Source organism: Camellia sinensis, chromosome 11, assembly GCF_055761805.1.
Source record: "Camellia sinensis isolate YWXY chromosome 11, ASM5576180v1, whole genome shotgun sequence".
NCBI lineage: Eukaryota > Viridiplantae > Streptophyta > Magnoliopsida > Ericales > Theaceae > Camellia > Camellia sinensis.
Genome location: NC_138971.1, coordinates 113,010,467 through 113,030,706, shown reverse-complemented (window position 1 = coordinate 113,030,706; position 20,240 = coordinate 113,010,467). Strand labels below are relative to the sequence as shown.

The window sequence follows — 20,240 nt, the reverse complement described above, 5'->3', positions numbered from 1 at the left end:
CAATATTAGTGAGACACAAAAACAAAGAATAATAAATAAACAAGGATTATAAATCACAAAAAAAAAAATAAAAAAAAATAACATTAATTAGTATACTAACTAGTGTACCAACACTAATTATGTCATTATTATTGATCTCACTCATTATACAAATTATAAATACCAAAAACCTCTTAAATTATATCTCATCATCAATTCATACACTAATTAGTACACTAATTGATGCATATAATATTATTCCAAAAAAAATACAAGATTTGTGTAATCTCAAAAACAGCTATTCCCTTCAACTATATACATAAAATTAAGACAACAATCAATTACCAACATGTATAAATATCAAAAATTATCTTTTAAGGCCTCATAAAAAAACAGACTGCTTTAATAACTTTTTAACTAAATATAAGATTAAAAAAATTAATATATTTGAAATTACTTTCTAATTTTCTATGAAAAGATGTACAAAAAATATTTTAAAAAATAAAATCTTTAATTTTTTAATATAAGTTATAAACCTTTTAATTTTTTTTATTAACTTTTAAATTAAAACTGTTATATGTCAAACGCGGCCTGATACTAATCAAGATCTTCATTACCCAAGAATTAAAGCCCTGAACCATTTTCAGAATTGGCACAAACTATTTATCTCGTATGCCAGCTCAACCTCAAGAGGCTAAAAACCTTCAACACGTAAATGGGAATGTCAAATAAATTTCCAAGCCCAAGAATAGAAAACAAAAGAAAAGAAAACTATGAATGAACTAAAAATGAATGTTATTCTCATTTAAATTGAAAATAAAATTCATCTACACTTTGTACTAAAACCGCATCACAGCCAACAAGATGAATTAATAAGGCCAACTCAAGTCAACACAAAAGAGCAACATAGGGGGAATAAAGAAAGAAAAAAAGAGAAGGTCAATGAATAAAATTAAAATGATGGTCCATTTTAAATTGCAAATTAAAACTATTTACAGGATTTTTTTTTTTTTTGGGGGGGGGGGGGGGGGGGCGAAGAAATGCGACAGAGAGCTTAACACTATATGCTATATAATCTTTTGTACCTATTTCCTCTTCTTTTTTTTTTATTGAATTGGTGACAGAAATGCATAACTACATGAACCATAATTCCTCCAAAGCTCCTGTGGCACCGGCAACTATTCCATTTCCAGCACCTCATTTCAAAAGCATCTGACCCCGGGCTACTGAAAAAAACATCAAAATCACAGCATCATGAATGAATATTGTTTTCCATTAATTAAAACGAAATGGGTTCTCAAAAATATATTAAGATTTTAAACTTAATGCACAACATATTGGGATAAAATAAATAAAAAGAATAGTGTGCACATGAACGAAAAGTTCTAGAACACGCGTCATTCTCATATTCATAAAGAAAATAACCTTTTGGTATTTCTGAAAAAGCGAATTGTTTTTAGAAAATTTTCCACGAACTAGTTTGTCAAACCAGATTTTTGTGCTTTTCCAATAGATGAAAACATGAAATAGAAAACAAAAGCAATACCATATAGGCCTACTTTTTTATGGAATCAGAATATCAATAATACGCAAGCCAGCTTCAAAATGCAAGGATATACCATATCTACTCAAGCTGTCGCAGAAAAGCACATTATGAACCAGAAAGCATTCTGTGAAACCGTTCTACTCTGGATAGACAACCGTTTGAAGACAATGCAAAACCGTTTGAAGACGATGCAAAACCGTTGCACGAAGTACCATTACTCAAAGTTCTTCTTTTTCTTCTTGTCCGGAACAAGAAGTCTTCTGTGTCTAAAACATATGAGACCTACCACATACCAATACACTCATATTTAGCATAAAAAGTAATGACTTGAGTATGGGATGAAATAAATGTAAAATTATATTTCATCTATCATTCATAAAGCACACCTTCGATGAATTGCAAGCTATCTTGCACTCAAGACCATTCACAACTCGGAGTTCCTCTAGGGTTTGGAATGCAACAGAAAATTCATCTCCAGATTCATATTTGCGTTTATTTCTGCAAATACAATCAGGAATTCACCAACCAAAATTAGAAAAGCACCACAAAAACCCAAGAAAAAAAACCACAAATAGTAAAGTAGCACAAATAACTTTCTCCATTCCATACATAGGCTGTAAGAAAAACCGATGGAACTGAACCGACAGCTCAAGACCAACTGAAATTTTGAATTTTTGAATTTTTGAATTTTTTTTTTTTCCCCCTCATATTGTATGGTCTGATAGGTTTTGAAAATTTTTACACCAATACAATTGAAATATTATATTTGAGTGCTTTTGTATTTTAATTTTTTGAGTATTAGAATCAATGTGTTTTGTAATAAAAATTGAGGGAGGCATTTATAAAACAACTTTCACCATTTTTCTTTGTTTATTCCCAATGTGGGATTCCACAAGTTTTAATAAAATTCCTTCAAAACTTCAAGTGAATCCCCGCTACACCAAACTGACAAAACCCATAAAACCGCACTGCAACATGCGGTTTATTTCGGTTCCTCAATCAACGTTGGGTTTGGTGCTAAACTCTCTCTCAACACAGACTGAACTGAACCACTTACACCCCTAATACATACCTTCTCAAGAAAATCCCGGACTTCTCCTTTTTGTCAGGAACAAGTGTCAGTAAGTCATTATACAGATAACCCGCAAAATTAGGGTCCATCGAAACTGCAGTTACTTCAGGCTTATCATGACCATATTCCATAAGCTGTATTGACAAACGAGTTGGCCCAGATGACTGCAGCAAATTCAAACCGATTTATATATCAGGGCTTTAAAAACTAACAATGTATATCACCATAAATAAATTCCAGCCAATGAAAAAGGAATGCAATAGTACCAAAGACTTACACATTCAATCCGATATATGTTCTCATCATGAAGAAGAACACGGGCATTTTCATGATAAACTACATCAACAAATCTTCCAGGTTTTCTTGAATTTTCATATGCATATAGTTGGAGAAGTTTGTTGTCCATCTCTTCACTTGCAACCGTTTGAAGCTTATGGGAGATTCCACGAAAAATAACTTTCAGGTCAAAAAAGAATACACCAAAAACACATTAAGAAAATGGATTATGTTAGTAGTACCTGTTTGGCAAGTTTATATATCAGCTTGTCTAAGGTGAAGAGGACATAAGACTGAGTTCCAATAATAGCTCGACAATCATCCTCAAATTTTGTATTATCAGAGGAACCGTCTAGTAAATTGTAAAGTGCACTGATAAATCTGCAAATTAATAACATTATTCATGTGAATGTCGTTGAAATCAAGTCGAAACTAGGAAGCCACATAGACTAATCAGAGGAACTTGGAATGTCAACCCACCTCGCATACAGATCCGTCGGATTTGCATCAGTTGAACCCCTCCACTTCCTTTCAGCAGATGAAGAATTGATCTTCGCTGATTGTATTCTCTCATACAGTGTCTGAAAAGTTTAAGGGGAAAAGAAAAAAAACAAAAAGAATGAGGAACGAGCATGTAGAAGAACACCATGTAGATCAACCACATGATAAAACATTTCAGAACAAAGGCTTACTTGATGAAGCCTAAAAAGCACATAGAAGGAATCATTTCCATAAAAAACACGGGAATCCTTCTCTTTGTCATGTAATCCCAGAGGAACACGCTTCGTAAGAGGCTTCACAGTTTGTAGAAACCGCTCTGAGAATGGCAACAATGTGCCATCCCCTTCGACATCATGGGCATCAGCCATCCCCTCAGCCTCACCTTCACTTTCAGCCTTGTTATCATTCTCATCATGGTCTCCATCTTCTTCATGCTCCTCACGGAAGCAATCTTCACCGTCAGCAGACTCACTTGCTGACACACCACCATTCTCAGAAGCATTCTCACTTTCCTCTGATGACCTCTGAGCACTTTCCTCACCTTCATCATCAGCATCAGCATCATTTTGTCCTCTTTGCCCAGTTTGTAAATGCCCTCCTGCAGCATTATCCTTGGATTTACATGCAGCCTCCACCTCAGCATCTCCATATGCTGCAAAATTATCCTCAAAATCTCCATTTGGAGATAATTCACCCTCCTCTCTTTCAATTTTGAAGTGCCCAATCACCTCATTTGAAGATGAAACTGGCCTTGTACAACCACCCTGTTGCATCAAAGATGATCAAAGATCTTACATTAATAAACAATAAATCAATATTAAAGATCAAGACCATCAATATCCCAATCACAATATTGTCATTCATAAGCAATCCAGCTTGTATCAATAGGCCAAGAGAGTGTCCTACTGTCAGGACTTGATGGAAACTTGCGGATTAATAGCATTTCAACAATCTTAAGGTATAAAGTCAAGTGTTTCGGTGAAAGAAATATCTAACTTTCTGGCTTAATACCTATTCAGTTGAAACTAGAAAGATCAAGGCAATATCATGTGATTAATGAGTGATCACAAAAGATATATGTGTGTGTGTGTGTGTGTGTGTGTGTAGAATTAGTTGCAGAGTTAGAAACTACTCAATTGGTGTGTAAAAAAGAAGTGATGGGGAAGGGTAGTTTAGGGATTCAAATATTTTCTAGGCTTCAGGCCAGAGGGTCATTCACCAATATTTTTTTTTTAATAAGAAAAATTCAGCCTAGAGACTGTAAACTTGATTTCACAATCTCCCTCTTTTTTCAGTGTTAAAATTACATTAATATATATATATATACCAAATGACAAATAGCGAAACTTAACTTACACCAACCCTCGGAAATCCTTAAATATAATCCGATGCCAGTTCCTGAAAATTTAAGCCTTAGTTATTTTATCTGTAACCCTACCTTGATATCTACCAACTGCATTTGTTTGCCCTATTTGATGTAATTAAGTACTTCATTGAAATAGGTAGGAAAGAAAGACATCAAAGTAAAATACAAGTAGCCAAAACCAACAGCGCTCGACCGATTAGAGTTACCCTACTCAATAACCAAAGAATGCCAATTTCATGAAATTATTGCTAGAAACTATACTCATCCATACCTCCAATGAAGGTAAAATTTCATCAATTGGACCCATTTCAGCCACACCCTCAACAGTAGCATTGCCATGTCTCGTAGGAGTAGCACCAAGCCCTAGCAATAAAAAGTGCATCTCAGCATCCCAGCCGTCAATGTGAGAAAAATGAAACCAAAAGACTGACTGGAAGTAGTCCAGAGAACAGAAGGAATGGGATAAACAGCTTATACAACATTCAAGACTATTATGCAAACCTGATGTGTTTTCTGTGTTCGCCCTGCCATGATAGTCATCTTCTCCAGCAGCTGGGGATGCCTTTGAGTTGGCTAACGGCTCACTGGAATTAACTTGTACCCCAGATGTTTCATCAGCCACAGTAGCAGTACTCTGAACCTTTCCAAGTCGAGGGATGTTGCATAAAACATCACTTTTACGTGCATTATGATCTACATCCTGAAGACCATCTTCCTTCATCCCATTACCACCAGTTACCAACCCAGCTTGACAGGAACTTAATTGCTCAGGTGGATTACTTTCATCTCCATTTTTGGAAGGATTTGAATCCTTGGTAGTAATGACAGTTGCACCACCAACTGGACTGCCATTACTTTCTCCAACACTAGCTGCACCACTCTGTGAAATTTGATTTTTAGCCTTTACAACATCTTCTGTGTCCTCTGCCCCCTGAGGCCGACAAGGAACCCCAATAATCGGTTCCAGGAAGGTTGTCCAAATCTTCATAACTTTATCCAGCTGTTCACTTGTACAAATTTCACCACAGGAATATTTGATGAGCTGGTAAAGGTCTTCATGGATGTCTGAATCAGGATATTCAAATTCCATATGTGGAATAATCGGTCGTTTATTTGCAGCAGCAATAGCAAGCAACACATCATCCTCCTTGCACTTCTGTTCACTGATTTCTTTGATCTCGACCGATAACGCTGTAAAAAGATATTAAAACATGAAATGTAATCCATCATAACTGAGCAAAATATGGGCGATTTCATGTCATATGGTAATTGAAGGACTCCCTTATGTTGAACATGATATTAGAAAGTAGTCAACTTCAATTTATATATATATATATATATATATATATGGTATTTATAAGTATCAATATCAATTTGGCTTCATAAAGCAGGTCCAAAATAAGACATTTAAAAGGTTTTGTTTAGATGGCCTGAATTTTCATACTATATTGGTGGTTGTTTTGATGGCATGTGTGAGATTACAAAGATCTGTTTAACACAATGGACTGAATCTATATCCATAGATGTCCAAATATTTCCACAATGAACAAAATTACAGATGAATGTGCACATAACAATATACAAATTCCTCTTGCATCTACAAGAAAGTCACATCAGATGCCAGCTCAATTGAGTCTCAAAGGATTATTATTTATTTTTAAAAAAACATCTTTCTTCAAAGAATGAGGAAGAGAGCTTTCTTCACTTCTTGAATTCTTTACTAAAAATAGAACTATGATAAGTGTTATCATGAATATCAAAATGGGTAGCGAGATATGGAACCACTTGAGAGAGAAGCATAACTCTTTTCCATAAATGCTGAGGCCTTAAATTATGAAGGTCAGATATCAATGATGTCCTAATTTCAGGTTTTTACATGTTGGGTCTAACTGGATCTGATTGGATCCTATTAAAAATCCTTTGATCACCAAAATAATGACAAATCATGTATAGATATTGACTATTTTCATATTAAATATTCTTAAAAGTTGTACTATGTCATTTTCACTATAAAAAAACAAAAAACAAAGAGGTAAAAATGTCGGAATTTGTTGCACAATAGTTTCATGAATTGCATGAATCAGAAAAAGTAAATCAAGTCATGAATCGAATGTAAATCATGTGATTCATCATAGATTCCATCTCAAAATAAATTCACCCATTAATTCGTATCGATCTATGCATGAATTGCATATCGAATTGTGAATTGAAATCATAAAATTCTGATAACAAAGATTGTAAATATAATAGGGCTAACAACAGATCAGATCCAACTCTAAGATGATAAGAAAATAGCATGATCTGATCAGATCCAATCCGATTGAGTACGGATCACTTATCTGTTGATACAAATCCAAACATATTAGACAACAAATCTCCAATTTGTTAAATCCAATCTGATATGGAGTTACCAAAAATGCTCAAGGAAAAGCAATAAATCATATTAAATCTACTTACAAATTAAAGAAATCTAGTGATTGCCTTCTATTACAAACCTTCACTGCTTTTCTCTGAAGTGAGAACTAAAAATTTGCAAACAAATTGAAATTCTTCTAGGGTTCCTGGATCCATACCACCTGATAATTCTCTTCTAATATCGATAATCACACAGAATTGCTTTATGACAAAAGACGCAAATCAAGAACCCTAGAGTATACAACCACAGTTATCAAGAGAAACAAAAGAAAGAAAAATTAGAGAAGCATGGGAGAGGGGCACAAATCCTGAATCAATGAAGCCCCAGCCTTGTAACCAGAGCAGAGAGAGAAACGGCTGAATGGGGAAACCCTACTTTGTCTTCATTCTTATATCTAAATCAGCCACCGTTAGATCATTATGGATCCAACGGTGGATACAGGATTTATTAAAATTTGCTTTGTTGTTTAATACTGGCAACAGTACCTTCAATTCAAATCAGATTGATGCCAGATTGGATTGCACCTAATTTAAATTCAGCCCATTAAGCAATGGACCATCTGGATTTGGATCAAAATCAGACTAATAGAGCAGAATCCTATCACCATTTCAGCATTTGAATTATAAACTATGAAGTAAAGCTAATATTGTTGCACATTCCGATGGGCATTGGGAAATAGGAAAAGAAAAGGAGCTCAAATTTATACAAAAGCTTCAGGACTTGGCCTAAGCAATGGACATCTCATCCCGCTGCCATCGCGCTGATGGGCTGATCCAAGCATCAGCACAAAGATGCCACCCATCTCTATTACTGTTTCATTTTTATTTTCTATTTCACATGCATAATTTTATTGATAAATATAAAATATTACATGTCCATAACTTATTGTTCATTTTTAGACTTTTTTTCTTCTTTTACAAAAATGCTTCCCCAATCAATTTTACAAGTAAATTTTCAATTGATGGTTCAGTAAAATTGCAAAAGGCCTCATTTGCATTGCAACAAAGCACAAGCAAAGTATGGTTTAGTTCATAGAACAATGTACACTAGACATTCCAATATGATGTTGGAAGAATAAAAAATATTTAATTAATGGAAAACTAAATAATGATTTTGGAAGAATAAAAAATATTTAATTAATGGAAAATTAAATATTAAGTTCTTTTACAATTTTCAATGAAAAAAATTGCATAGTTATAAAAAAATTCAGCACAAAACATAGTTGTACAAGAACTATTAATCATCTCTTTTAGTTAAAATTATTAATAATTCTAACCCAACATAAATACCTATTTATATGTTATTTTCTGTTCTAAAAATTAACTTACAAGTGAATTTTCTCAATTAAAAAAATAGCGCTTTTTAAGAAAACAGAATTACTAATTATACACCATAGACAGTTGATTCCACAAAAGATTATTCTAATTAATAAAGATTATTTAGTTATAGGATTTTAATTATTATAAGGTAAAATTAATCATCATTCTCATTTACACAAATTATTTAGCTCTCAATTACCTTTTGTGCTCAAGCTCTTTGTGTCCTGCTGCTTGAAGTAAAAGCTACGATGATCAAGTGATTTGTGATAATTCTTGGCATAGATTTCAGCCCAAACTTTATTAAAATCAGAACGGCATTTGGCCCACTCCTCTTGTTTCTGCTTCAAGCGAGTCAATATAACTGGCAGCGCAAGAGGTGCATTCTTCCTCAATACATCCATCACATCAAGGCCATGGTCACCATATAAGCGTTCAATGCACCTTAGATTCAGAGCTACAACAAACAGAAAAGACAAAAGCATTCAAAATCACAGTGCAAAAGATACCCTGCAAACTCATTAGTCATTAATCAACCTTATCACCTGTAAAATGCTCCTCAATATGAATAGGACTATCTGTTTTAATTGTATTATCATTGATCTTGTCCAATAGTTCTTCTACGCGCTTTGTTGTCACATTAACAGATTCTAACAACATGTCCAGTTCAAACCTGGGAATCAAAATAACAATAGCATCAGCAGTTGTTCAAATCCATACAATTTGAAAGAAAATACTTCAAGCAATTGGCTGTGCAGCAAAGAAAAAATAAAGGAAAGGAGAATGGGTGCACAGAATCATGGAATTAAACTATGATCTTGCTAAAGAAAGAGAGATATTCCAGTAGCAAAACTTGATTTGAACAGTAATACAAAATGTTCCCAATTAAGTACGCAGATAATGAGCTAAATATGGAAACTAAAGCTGAAGCCTAAGGGAAAGAAACAGAAAATGAAACCAAGCGAAAAGAGCGAAATAAAAGGTTGTACTTCATTTCCAATGAAGATAAAAGATAATAATAAATAATATATGAAGGCCCCAGGCAGTTCCCAACCTGTCATCTTCACATCGAAACAAACTTTCTTCATACTGGTTTTTGCGCATGTGTTTAAAAGAGTAATCCTCACTTCCAGAAGTAACAGACACCCAATGATCATTCAATACTTCAGCCCCAATATCAGTTCTCTGGCTTGCTGAAGGGATTGGATACTGCATCAAGCAAACATCAAATACACATAAATACAGAACTTAGCAAAAGCACCCCCAAAGTTGGAAATTTTAATGAAAGAACTGCTTACATTCGCTGGCAGAAGTCGATAACTGGGAGTGCATCGCTCACAGTTAGAGAGATCAAGTTCTTGAATGGGTTTCAACATATACTTTTCCTTGGTTGGAAGTAGAGGCATCTTGTGGCTTGCTACATCTTTAATACCAGATCGATCCCTTTCTCTGTTTTCACGATCTCTATCTTTATCCCTATCATCCCTCTCATGATTCCGATCTCTATCCCTTTCCTCTAGTTTCAGTGGTCTGGATAATTTTCCTTCATTCCACAAGGATCCTGCAATGAATTAAAAAGCCCAATTAGACATTATTGCTCACAGCATTAACATATTTCCGTGCCTCCAAAATGATTCGAGTCTCACAAGTCACAACAATAATAAATTCACTTGGGATCTGGCAAGTTCGTGATACAGATGCCAGAATACCTCATGTGATAATGAGCTAAGAGAGGCATCCAAGATAGAAATGCCACATCTAAAATTATAAATCATTAAACTTACTTTTACTCATAGCACCGGCAACAGCAAGAAAACCATCTGCAGGAAAAATCTTAATTATATACAATCCCAAGAATGCAAAATCCAGATCAGATAACTAGCAAGCAGGAAAACAATATAATTAAATAAATAAAAATTGATAAGCTGCAGACAACCATTACCGATCTTTTCACAGCGTGCCAAAAATTCACTGAACCCCTCCATTAGGTCTGCATATCTCCCAAGTAAATCACCAACCTGGCACAACCAAAAGATTCCACAAAATTATGGTGAGTAAATGTAAATAACAACTCTATAAGCTATGTTACATGGCCTCTTTAATATAAATCAAATACCCGTGTCGGACACTTGATACTTGGACAAGTGTGGGGATATGTGTCCAATATTTTGCATAAGATACTTCTTATATATTTGTATTTAACACTATCATTATATGTATATTTTTGTTGTATAATTGCTACAAAATAAGTAAAATACCTTTTTGCCAATAAATGACACATATAACACAATTTTATCTCACAATATATTAAAATTATACAAGTATAACTATTTTTTGCCGAGTTTGCTACGCTTAAATTTGAGGTTTGATAGGAAAAAAAGGGATGTGCTCCCTCCAAGGTTTAGGGATCGAAACCTCTTAAGTGGTAACAATTCCTTGGAGCCATCAAACTGACAGTAAACCCTTGAATTAAAAGTGATGCACTTGCGAAAAACTCCTTACCGAGGGCCTTGGCATCCTTGGGAATTAGTCGGACTTTGATCTAGACAATCCAGTGCCAATCAAAAAAAAAATTTTGAGGTTTGATGGATCTGAACTCTAGATACACACCTGTACACAAGGTTTCAAATAATGGTGGCAGTTACTGTAACGGTAACGGTAGCGTTGACACGATTGCGGGGTATAATGCCCGTAGCATAATGGTGGCGACAATCAAAACCATGAATTTTTTAATTCTTTGCACAACTTTATGAAAACATACCGATACGCATGCTTTTATTTCATAATCACAATTAGTGAGATTCAAAATGATTTTTAGTATTTTTATTTTTAGTTTTAAAACATGATCCAAATTCCAATATATAATTCTAATTTTTATATTTGTTTTAAGTCGTTGTAGAGAATTTTCCTATTGTTAGATTTATTTAATTTTCTTTACTTTACTAATTACACCTATGCTACGGATGGAAAACTTCCAATTTGTTAAGAAAAAAATGAAGTATGTTTAATATTAAAAATAATAGTCTCATAAACATAAGTTCAAAATACAAAATGTCAACCTATAACAATGTAAAAGTACATAATATGAAACCTAAATTTTGTTAATTTAATATAAGAGAAATTGATATAAGTTAATATTCAAATATAATTAAGCAAAAAAGTATTGCAATCTTGAAAAACTTGAAGATTGGACATTCAAAACATGTATAGATAAAATTTTTACTTAAGTTTTTATGTAACTAGAAAATAAAAAGAAAGAACAGTAATATAGACAAAATTTAATAATATTTTTTAAAATAGAAGCGCAGCGACCATAACGGTGCTGTAACATCAACGAAACGGCCGTTACGGCTATTACGGTTGTGAATTTCTATCACACCGCTATAACGGCCGTAACGGATGGTGGTAACCATCACAACCGTTACATAATGGCATCACGTAATGATTGCGGCCACTTTTTAAAACCTTACCCCGCCCAACATCTGTACCCGAGTCCACGTAACACTGTTTATAAGTATGCCAATTGCACGAGTAAATCATGGTTAACCACTTCTTTCAAAACCTTTACTGGCACTACACATAAGGCATAGAGCCAAAAAGAGAAGAGAGTGGGTGGAGGAGAACACTATAAGATTCATGTGGCAACGTTTCAGTGGTCAGCCCCACTAACAGTGAGCTGTCTCATGATTATGTGGCTCTATTTAATATATAAAAAGATTCTTTCTGAACTAACAAAACACGTTGTATATAAATAGAAATATATATACAAATATTTTTCTCTTCAAGTATGCAACAATGTATTTAATATATAAAAAGATTCTTTCTGAACTAACAAAACACGTTGTATATAAATAGAAATATATATACAAATATTTTTCTCTTCAAGTATGCAACAATCAATGAGGACATGTCATTTCTGATATTCCAGACAATAGTTACAACTCCGACAACGTTAATTCAAAATACTAGCATGAGGTTTGTGCATTGTGTGGGATCTAAAATTGCATTATTATATTCAAATTTTAAATTAATGAAAAATGTTATACATTACTTTTTTTGTCACTGGCTTATATCATAATAGCTTAGTTGGATTCTCATGATAAGTTCCTTATTTGGAAAAGATTGGTCAGAAAAATAGATTAAAGAAATCTATATCTTGCCTTATATGCAGTGACATAAAAATGGTGGGGAAAAAACGTTGAAAAATAGTATCTGAAGGCTTCCATGAAAAGTTTAAATAATGTTGACATGGAGGCCTCCATCATTATCATATAAACATAATTGAATTGTCAATTAATATTAGGGTTGTTTTGGGAAGTTGGTAAAAAGCTGGCTTTTGGCTTTTTACCAAATTTTTTAGCTTTTTTAGAAGTGATTTGGGAAGTTAGTAAAAAGCTGGCTTTTTTGATTTTTGATTTAATATTTTTTAAAAGTGTCACATCACTCTAAAATGACCAAAATATCCTTACTTTTTTATTTTTAAATTAATTAATTAAAATATTCTAAATGGTAGTTTGGTAAATTGGGTGCTGCGTTTTTGGTTGTTCCCAAATGCATCTGTAGGCGTTTTCAGCAGCTTCACGTTTTCCTTTGCAAGCCAAAAACGTGGCGTTTTTGGCAAGTTCCCAAAATGGCACTAAGAATAAAGTTAGCATTATGAACAGTATCATTGCACATGAGGAGCCATGAAGTTAATATCAAGTGGAAGAATGTAAGGAATAGTTGGAAGAGTTTCCTTTCTACACTAGGCAACAGATTAATCTGTTCTTAGCAGTCACTAATACTATTAAGAGCATCAGAAAAACAAAAGAGCTACATCAAAATCAATTTCTATATCCATGTTATGCAGTCATCAATTACTATCAAGGCCAACAATGGGAAGAAAAAAAAAAATTGCTCTTAGACAATGATATGATAGTATTATCTGATCTTATCTTATAAATAAACAAACGTCACAAATTAAGAAAAAAATGTGATAGTTGACATAATAGTTACCATCATACAAGACAAAGTAGAAATAAAACTATAAAACAGATGTTATTCTATCTAGAGTAATATCCAGTACCAAGGAACACCAAAGCAGCAAGACTAGAAAATTATCAGGAGTCAAATCAATATCATATGAGGACATTATGCAAAAGCGCATCATGTTTGTGACAAGAAAGACTTGAATACAGAGGCAAATTTATCTTGGACCATAGTCCAGGTGGTAAAGAGGTAGGGTGAGTTGAGATAGGACATTACTCGATTTTGGTCCTTGTAAACTGAGGGTAGAGTAAGATTAAAGGTGTACCTAACCTTTAATATTATTCGCACAAAGTAGCTATTCTTAACCTCAAACTCGAGTCTCACTTTGCATTACACAATTTTAGTAGTCCACTAGTACAACAGTCAGATATCAAAAAATACATCATTTGAAAATCTGAATTATTTAAAGATGTTATGTAGGGAAAATTACAACCGAAAAACAAACTCAAGGTTTGACCCGAATAACAAATAAAACCCCACATTTTTAATTGCATCAATTTAAATCCTGATTTTTTAAAATAGATTCAATACCAACCATCCGTTCATTGATGGTTAAATAAAATGGAGATTTTTTTTTGCAACACATGTCACTTTATCATTCACTCTTTGAAGTTAATATCAATTTTGGCCTTACCACACCATATTCCAAACAATCTAATCAATCATCTTAACCGCTCATTTAAATCCTACAATGCGCCCACTATTGGATTATCCCTCTCTTCCCTTCCCCATCTCCACAGCAACTGTTCAGCCTCTTCCTTCCCATCCCTTTAGCCACCGAAGACCCACATTCACTCCCACTTCCTTATCTTCCTCCACAGCCTACTGTCACTTCCCAATTTCCTTCCCTCACTGCTACCTTCCTCTCCCTCTGCTGCCCACCTTTCCCCTTCCGCCATAGTCGTCTTCTTTGTAGCCACCGGACACCCAGTCCATCCTATACCCCCACCACCACCTCCAATTTCCATTTCCCCACAACCCACTGCCACGGTGCTCTCCCCCTTCCGAATTTTGTCCCCAAATCAGCCTAAAAAAACAAAAAAAACCCCCATAATCTCCTCTGATAAAGAATTATTAGATCTGAACCAAAACAAAGAAAACCAACAAAATTTTAGAAATATTGAGAACCTATCTGCACAACGTGACAACAAAGGTAGAATGGGAGGGAGTGTGACATCAACGAGAAACCAATGAGACTGAACTTGACATAGAAGAGCACTGTCTACTTTGTTAGTACAACAAGCAAAGTCCGCTATGGAGGTTTGATTGCATCTGGGCTATGCTATTTTGATTGTATTTGGATAATGAAACCACATACTGTTGGTGGTTTCAATTGAAAGGTTTGCTGCCAAGTGTTTGAATGTGTTTAGAACAATCCTATTTTTCAATTGAATATTGTCTGTATGCCCATTTGTTTGTTTGCAAAGGGGGTGAGTTATTGCAGTGATTGGGTTGGGGATGGTGACTGAGGAGCAATGCATCAGGCCTTGGCATGGGGGAGGGCAACAGTGGGTGGATTGCGGTGATGAAGGCGAAGCAGGGTGGGGATAATGGTTGACTAAGAAGCATGGACACGGACTCGCAACGCAACACGACAGAGATACAACACGGACACGCTGATACGCTAATTTTCAAAAAATGCAGGACACGGCACGTGGGGGACACGTATGAAATATATAATTTTATATATTTATTATGGGTTATATATATGAATATATCATTGAAAGATAATAAAAAATACAATATGACACTATTTCTTATAATTTTATATAGTTTTTGTTTTATTATTATATCTTAAGTTGTTTTGTTCAAACTTATGATTAGTTTCACATGTGTCTAATTGATAGACATGTGTATTTAAGCGATACACGTGTGTCCTCCAAGTGTCCAAAGAATGTTCAGATCTTTAAAAAATAGGACACATTTTGAAGAGTGTCGGACACGTGTCGGGGAAGTGTCCAAAGAGTGTCGCTATCCGACACAGACACAACACAGATACATCACCTTCTCTTCTTAGAAGTGTCCGTGCTTCTTAGATGGTGGAGGGGGGAAATGACAGGAAGGGAGAAGACAATTGAGGAAAATGGTTAAATTGACAAAATTAACCCTCTCAATTAGTGTTTTAAATGGAGATGCATGGATGCTTAGGATTGTATCTAACTTTAAATTGTAGGGTTTAAATTGATACAATTGATGGTTTTATTTGTTATTGGGGTCAAACCTTAGGGTTTTTTTTATTTTTTTTGTAATTTCCCCTAGTATGTAAACATCATATCTCTCCAACAAACTCTATGTATGGTTAAGTACAGGAATGAAAGGTGCTGAGAGAATCATTACAAGTTCTATAATCGGATATACTTATAGCCCAAATGAAAAGGGAATACACGAACATCAACAGGAATTAAAAGCATGGAAAAATATGGCATACCAGAGTTTGCAATTCTGATCGTGTAACTATTTCTTTGCTATAAATATCAAGGCAATTCAAAAATTCCTGGTAAACATCAGAATTACGTAACCTGTCCTTCACTTTCTCACAAAAGGCAAACTCTTGGCTGTATATACCTGCAATGACACCAACTGACTATCAATACAATTGGGGAAAAAAGGGATGATGATGGCTAAAAAGCTGATAACAAAGGAAACACATGTATAAAAAGAAGGCCAGGGCTGTACAAAATTGTAACTAGAAACAAAAATACAGTCTCAATCACTTCATTAATTAAAGATAATGACCATGTCAAATGCCAGAAGCCGGTGGATATGCCAAAGCCACTGGGCATGAGAATTTTTACTCAAACGACAACTAAATCTCCATGTTATGAAATCTTGTTTATGATATTTATACTAGGTACATAAGCATACAAAATTTAAGGGAAAAAAAAGGTGGCCTCCAGTGATTTCAAAAGAAAGAAGCTTTTAATTTTTAAACTTCTTTACAAATGTATATTTCCATAAAACCATATTTTATTCAAAGGGTATTTTCACATCTAAATCATCTCTCTCAGGTAGGAAATATAAATGACAAAACAATCTCACTACATGAAAACCTTCACCTATCAGAATAGCTTGAATAAATTTCCAATTGCTGAAAATTTTCAGAAGCTTGGAAGTTCAATCACCCAACTATACCTCAAAGAGGTGCCTTCATATGTAATCGTTAGGTAACATATAAAAATGCAGCCGGCAGTACAGTTGAACATAATGACATCATGCAAAATAAACAAATCAATGGGGTCTGGGGAAGCAATGCCGCAGTTGATAATTTCAGAATACAAAACATTGAAAATAAACGGACACACGAACAAAACATATCCAACCATGATATGAAAAACATAGATCTTACGGCAGATAGAGTTTCAGGATTGAAAACAAAAACCTGCATTCATGGCTTAGTATGTCTCAACTAAAGCGAATTGATTTTTTTCTTTTATATACATTACGAAGAGGTTTTAATCTACTAAGACTATGTTTGGGAAAGTGAATAAATTGGCCAAAAAGCCATACAAAAATGTCAAAGATTCATTATCATTCTCTCTACTTTTTGCATGTCTTTCGGTAACAACCAAAAAGTCATTCCCAAACACTTTAATTTCACTAAAAAAGCTACTTCCCAAATGAACCCTAAGTGAAGCCTAAGTTCAACAAACATTAAAACCTTTGAATTCACAAGCAGCACGATTACTCACTTTTCAAGGCAGTTTTATCATCAAAAAAGGAGGAACCAGGGTGCATTGCAAATTCAGCACCTTCCCCACCCTGGTGTAATTGGTCAGCAACAGAGTCTTCAATCGTACAAGCAGATTTCCGTTTATATGAGAGACGCTGCATTCCAGCATGCTCAAAGTCTCTATCATCCCGCTCCCGTTCCCTTCTCTCCTTTTCTTTTTCACCACGCCTTCGCTGCTCTTTGTCAGCTCTCAGCAGTGCTTTATCATGGTCTAGATCCGGCCGGTCAACACTAAGGTCACGGTCAACATGTGACACGATGGGCTTCTGGCAGAATTTTATAATGAGTAGGAAGTTAGATTGATCATAAAAAGATATCAGGATGAATAAAGATAAAATTAAGAATTAAAAATATTGGGGAAACTACCTTGTCAACATGCATATGCCTTATAGCGGGCAATGGCAAGCTCCTATCATCACGGCGGAAGATAGAATTCCTACCAGACGGAGCATAAGGAAGAGATGCTGCTGCTGAAGTATCAGGCAGAAAATTTGTGAACTCAACAAGCAGGTCATGGTGATCACTTAAAAGAGCAGAAACCTGAAAAGGGATGAAAATTAACAACAAAACTCAAAATAAAGGGAAACAATTCCTGTAGACCAGCGCCACAGGAGCTTAAAAAAAAAAAAGGGGGAGTGCCAAAGAGCATATAGAAGTTCATGACAAAAAAAAAAAAAAAAACCAACAAACACACACCTCCTGGTAGACCTCCGTAATGGATTTGTTTTCCTTTCGATACATATTCAAAATATCAAGAAAAGCTTTATACACATGATCATCACTTTGAAACCTTGTCTGGAAGCAAAGCACAATTAGGGATGCAAACCCTTGAATGCAAAACTATAATACAACACTTAACTACAGAATATGCTGTTTTCACCTTAATTTTGTTAACAAAATTGATTGCTTCTTCAAATTCAACAGGCTTCTTAACTGGAGGAGGTTCAACCTCAGGTGGAAGGGTGATCTCATAGCCCTTTGGCAAAAATGCATTGAAACCCAAAATTAGGTCTCGATGCCCTTTAAATAAGTCTTTCACTCTCAAAATGACACCGGCTGTGTCAATTCTACAAACAAGTAAACAATGTAACATTGGGATCAATAAATGAGAACTTTATTTAGATTCTGGAAGTAAAAGAAGGAATAAATGACCAAACCTTTGAGCCTTGAAACCTTTCATAACTTCAAGAAACTCATCATATTTATCCCTTTTATCTTGAAATATGTCCTTAACTGCCTTCAGATATGCCAATGCATCATTGGTAGTTAGTTTCTGTGTGCTTGCTCCACCCATCATCTGGGATTGCCCAGAGCTTCATTACCCACACCCCAAAAAAAAAAAAAAAAAAATCAATATACTAATTTAATCAGGTGAGAGCTTTTCATTAAAGATTAAACTTAGGTCAAAATATATTCTTTCAACAAAGGTGGGTCTTAATTCCTATTTTTAGCTTCAACCCTAGATATATAATCAAACTTCAGACAGATTTTATAAAGAAAAATTCAACAAAAATCTGATCTTTGTTCTCCTTGAAGGAACAACATACTGAGTAAAAGAATGAAAAACAAAAATACTGGAAGTTTAAAATCCAAAGCCAAACAAAATACCTAATCAGTAAATAACTAACAGACTCGCACTCAACAATTTCAAACATGATTCACCAAATTTTCAGAAATTTTACCTGCTTATAATTTTTTATTAAATAAAGAAGCACTCATAATCACAGCTTACAATATCACAATATTAGAAAAATGAGAGTTAAAAAAAAAACAAACTAAGAGAGAGATAGAGAAAGGACTCACGGTTCGGCGCGAGAGGAGACGATGGGGCGTTTGAGTTGAGAAGCCATGTACATATCATCTCTATCCCTCTTCATCTTCGTAATCAAAACTCTCAATCTTCAAAAACCATGCTTTGTCGAAACTTTAAATAAATAAAAAACAGTCCGATTAGAATCACAATCATAGCCCCCCAAAAAAAAAATTAAAAAATAGCAAAAATTACACACCAGATCTGGGAAAAAAACAAAAACACAACACAATAACCACAAATTTTAAACTCACAATCCAAAAACCTCTGAACACAACAGATCAACTTCGAAGCACAAATTACATTACTTGAAGATAAAGCAAAGCACACACAATATAATCACATATATATATTAACGATAATGATAATAACAACAATGGTTTAATCAGAGAAACGAAAATTACGAAGAGAACGCGGAAGATCTTCGAGTCAGAGACGAGCAAAGCTTCCTTCGCACGATGAACAAAGATGTGTTACAACAAATATGTACGAATATATATAAATATATGTATTGTGTATATATATGGTGTGTGTTAGAGAGAGAAAGAGAGGGAATATGATAATTAAAAACACACTACTCTTTCTCTCACAAAGAGAAACAGAGGAGACAATATGAGACAGAGAGAGAGAGAATTGAATAGAATGTGTGGAGTTGTATATGAGGATATAAAAAACACACTACTAGAGAACAGAGAAAGAAAATAAAGGGCATATGGACAATTTCATTTTCTTTTTTGGGACTAAAATTTAAATTTAACCCTAAATTATTAAAAAAAATTATTCACATATTTATTGAGAGAATAAATTATATTTTGTCCTTCTTATATTTAATCACTTTTTTAATTTAGTTTTTAAATTTATTTTTTCTCACTTTAACCCTTTATGTTTCAAATTTTTTTAATTTATTCCTAAAGTTAATGACATATATAACATACATCTCCAATATAAATTTAAATTTTAATATAATAATATATTTTTTATATTATGTGATAGTTATTATGGTATTTTCTCTCTAATTTTAAACAAAAATTAACTTTAGGGGTCAACTAAATAAAATTGAAACATAAAGGGCCACAATGAAAAAAATAAATAAATTTTAAGGGTCAAAGTAAAAAAGTGATCAAACATAAAAATTGCAAAATATAATTTACCCTTCTCGAAATCTTCCAAATGACATGGCAAATAAAATTTGAAAATTTG

At 34.1% G+C, this 20,240-nt stretch overlaps 1 protein-coding gene across 1 annotated transcript; it reads right to left on the bottom strand.

The window, feature by feature from the left end:
* Positions 1–757: 757 nt before the first annotated feature.
* Positions 758–19,746, bottom strand: LOC114290460 (paired amphipathic helix protein Sin3-like 4). Its single transcript, XM_028234385.2, has 24 exons — positions 19,445–19,746; positions 19,034–19,154; positions 18,388–18,543; positions 18,111–18,297; positions 17,927–18,025; positions 17,597–17,770; positions 17,190–17,496; positions 15,929–16,065; positions 10,415–10,490; positions 10,257–10,292; positions 9,771–10,033; positions 9,527–9,681; positions 9,018–9,145; positions 8,675–8,929; positions 5,242–5,931; positions 5,012–5,103; positions 3,566–4,138; positions 3,354–3,454; positions 3,116–3,254; positions 2,875–3,027; positions 2,598–2,761; positions 1,912–2,023; positions 1,599–1,807; positions 758–1,205 (listed from the first exon to the last, which is right to left on the bottom strand). Exons 2-23 carry the CDS (start codon positions 19,105–19,107, stop codon positions 1,631–1,633), a joined length of 4,248 nt encoding a protein of 1,415 aa, XP_028090186.2. The 5' UTR covers positions 19,108–19,154; positions 19,445–19,746; the 3' UTR covers positions 758–1,205; positions 1,599–1,630.
* Between the last annotated feature and the right edge of the window lie 494 nt (positions 19,747–20,240).

Bases quoted from the DNA above. Each gene is read 5' to 3' on its own strand.
- LOC114290460 (XM_028234385.2), bottom strand. From the start codon at position 19,107: ATGAAGAGGGATAGAGATGATATGTACATGGCTTCTCAACTCAAACGC. The intron at 3,028-3,115 runs GTACTACTAACA...ATCTCCCATAAG, and splicing joins TATATAAACTTGCCAAACAG to CTTCAAACGGTTGCAAGTGA. The intron at 1,808-1,911 runs GTGTGCTTTATG...GGTATGTGGTAG, and splicing joins TAGCTTGCAATTCATCGAAG to GTCTCATATGTTTTAGACAC.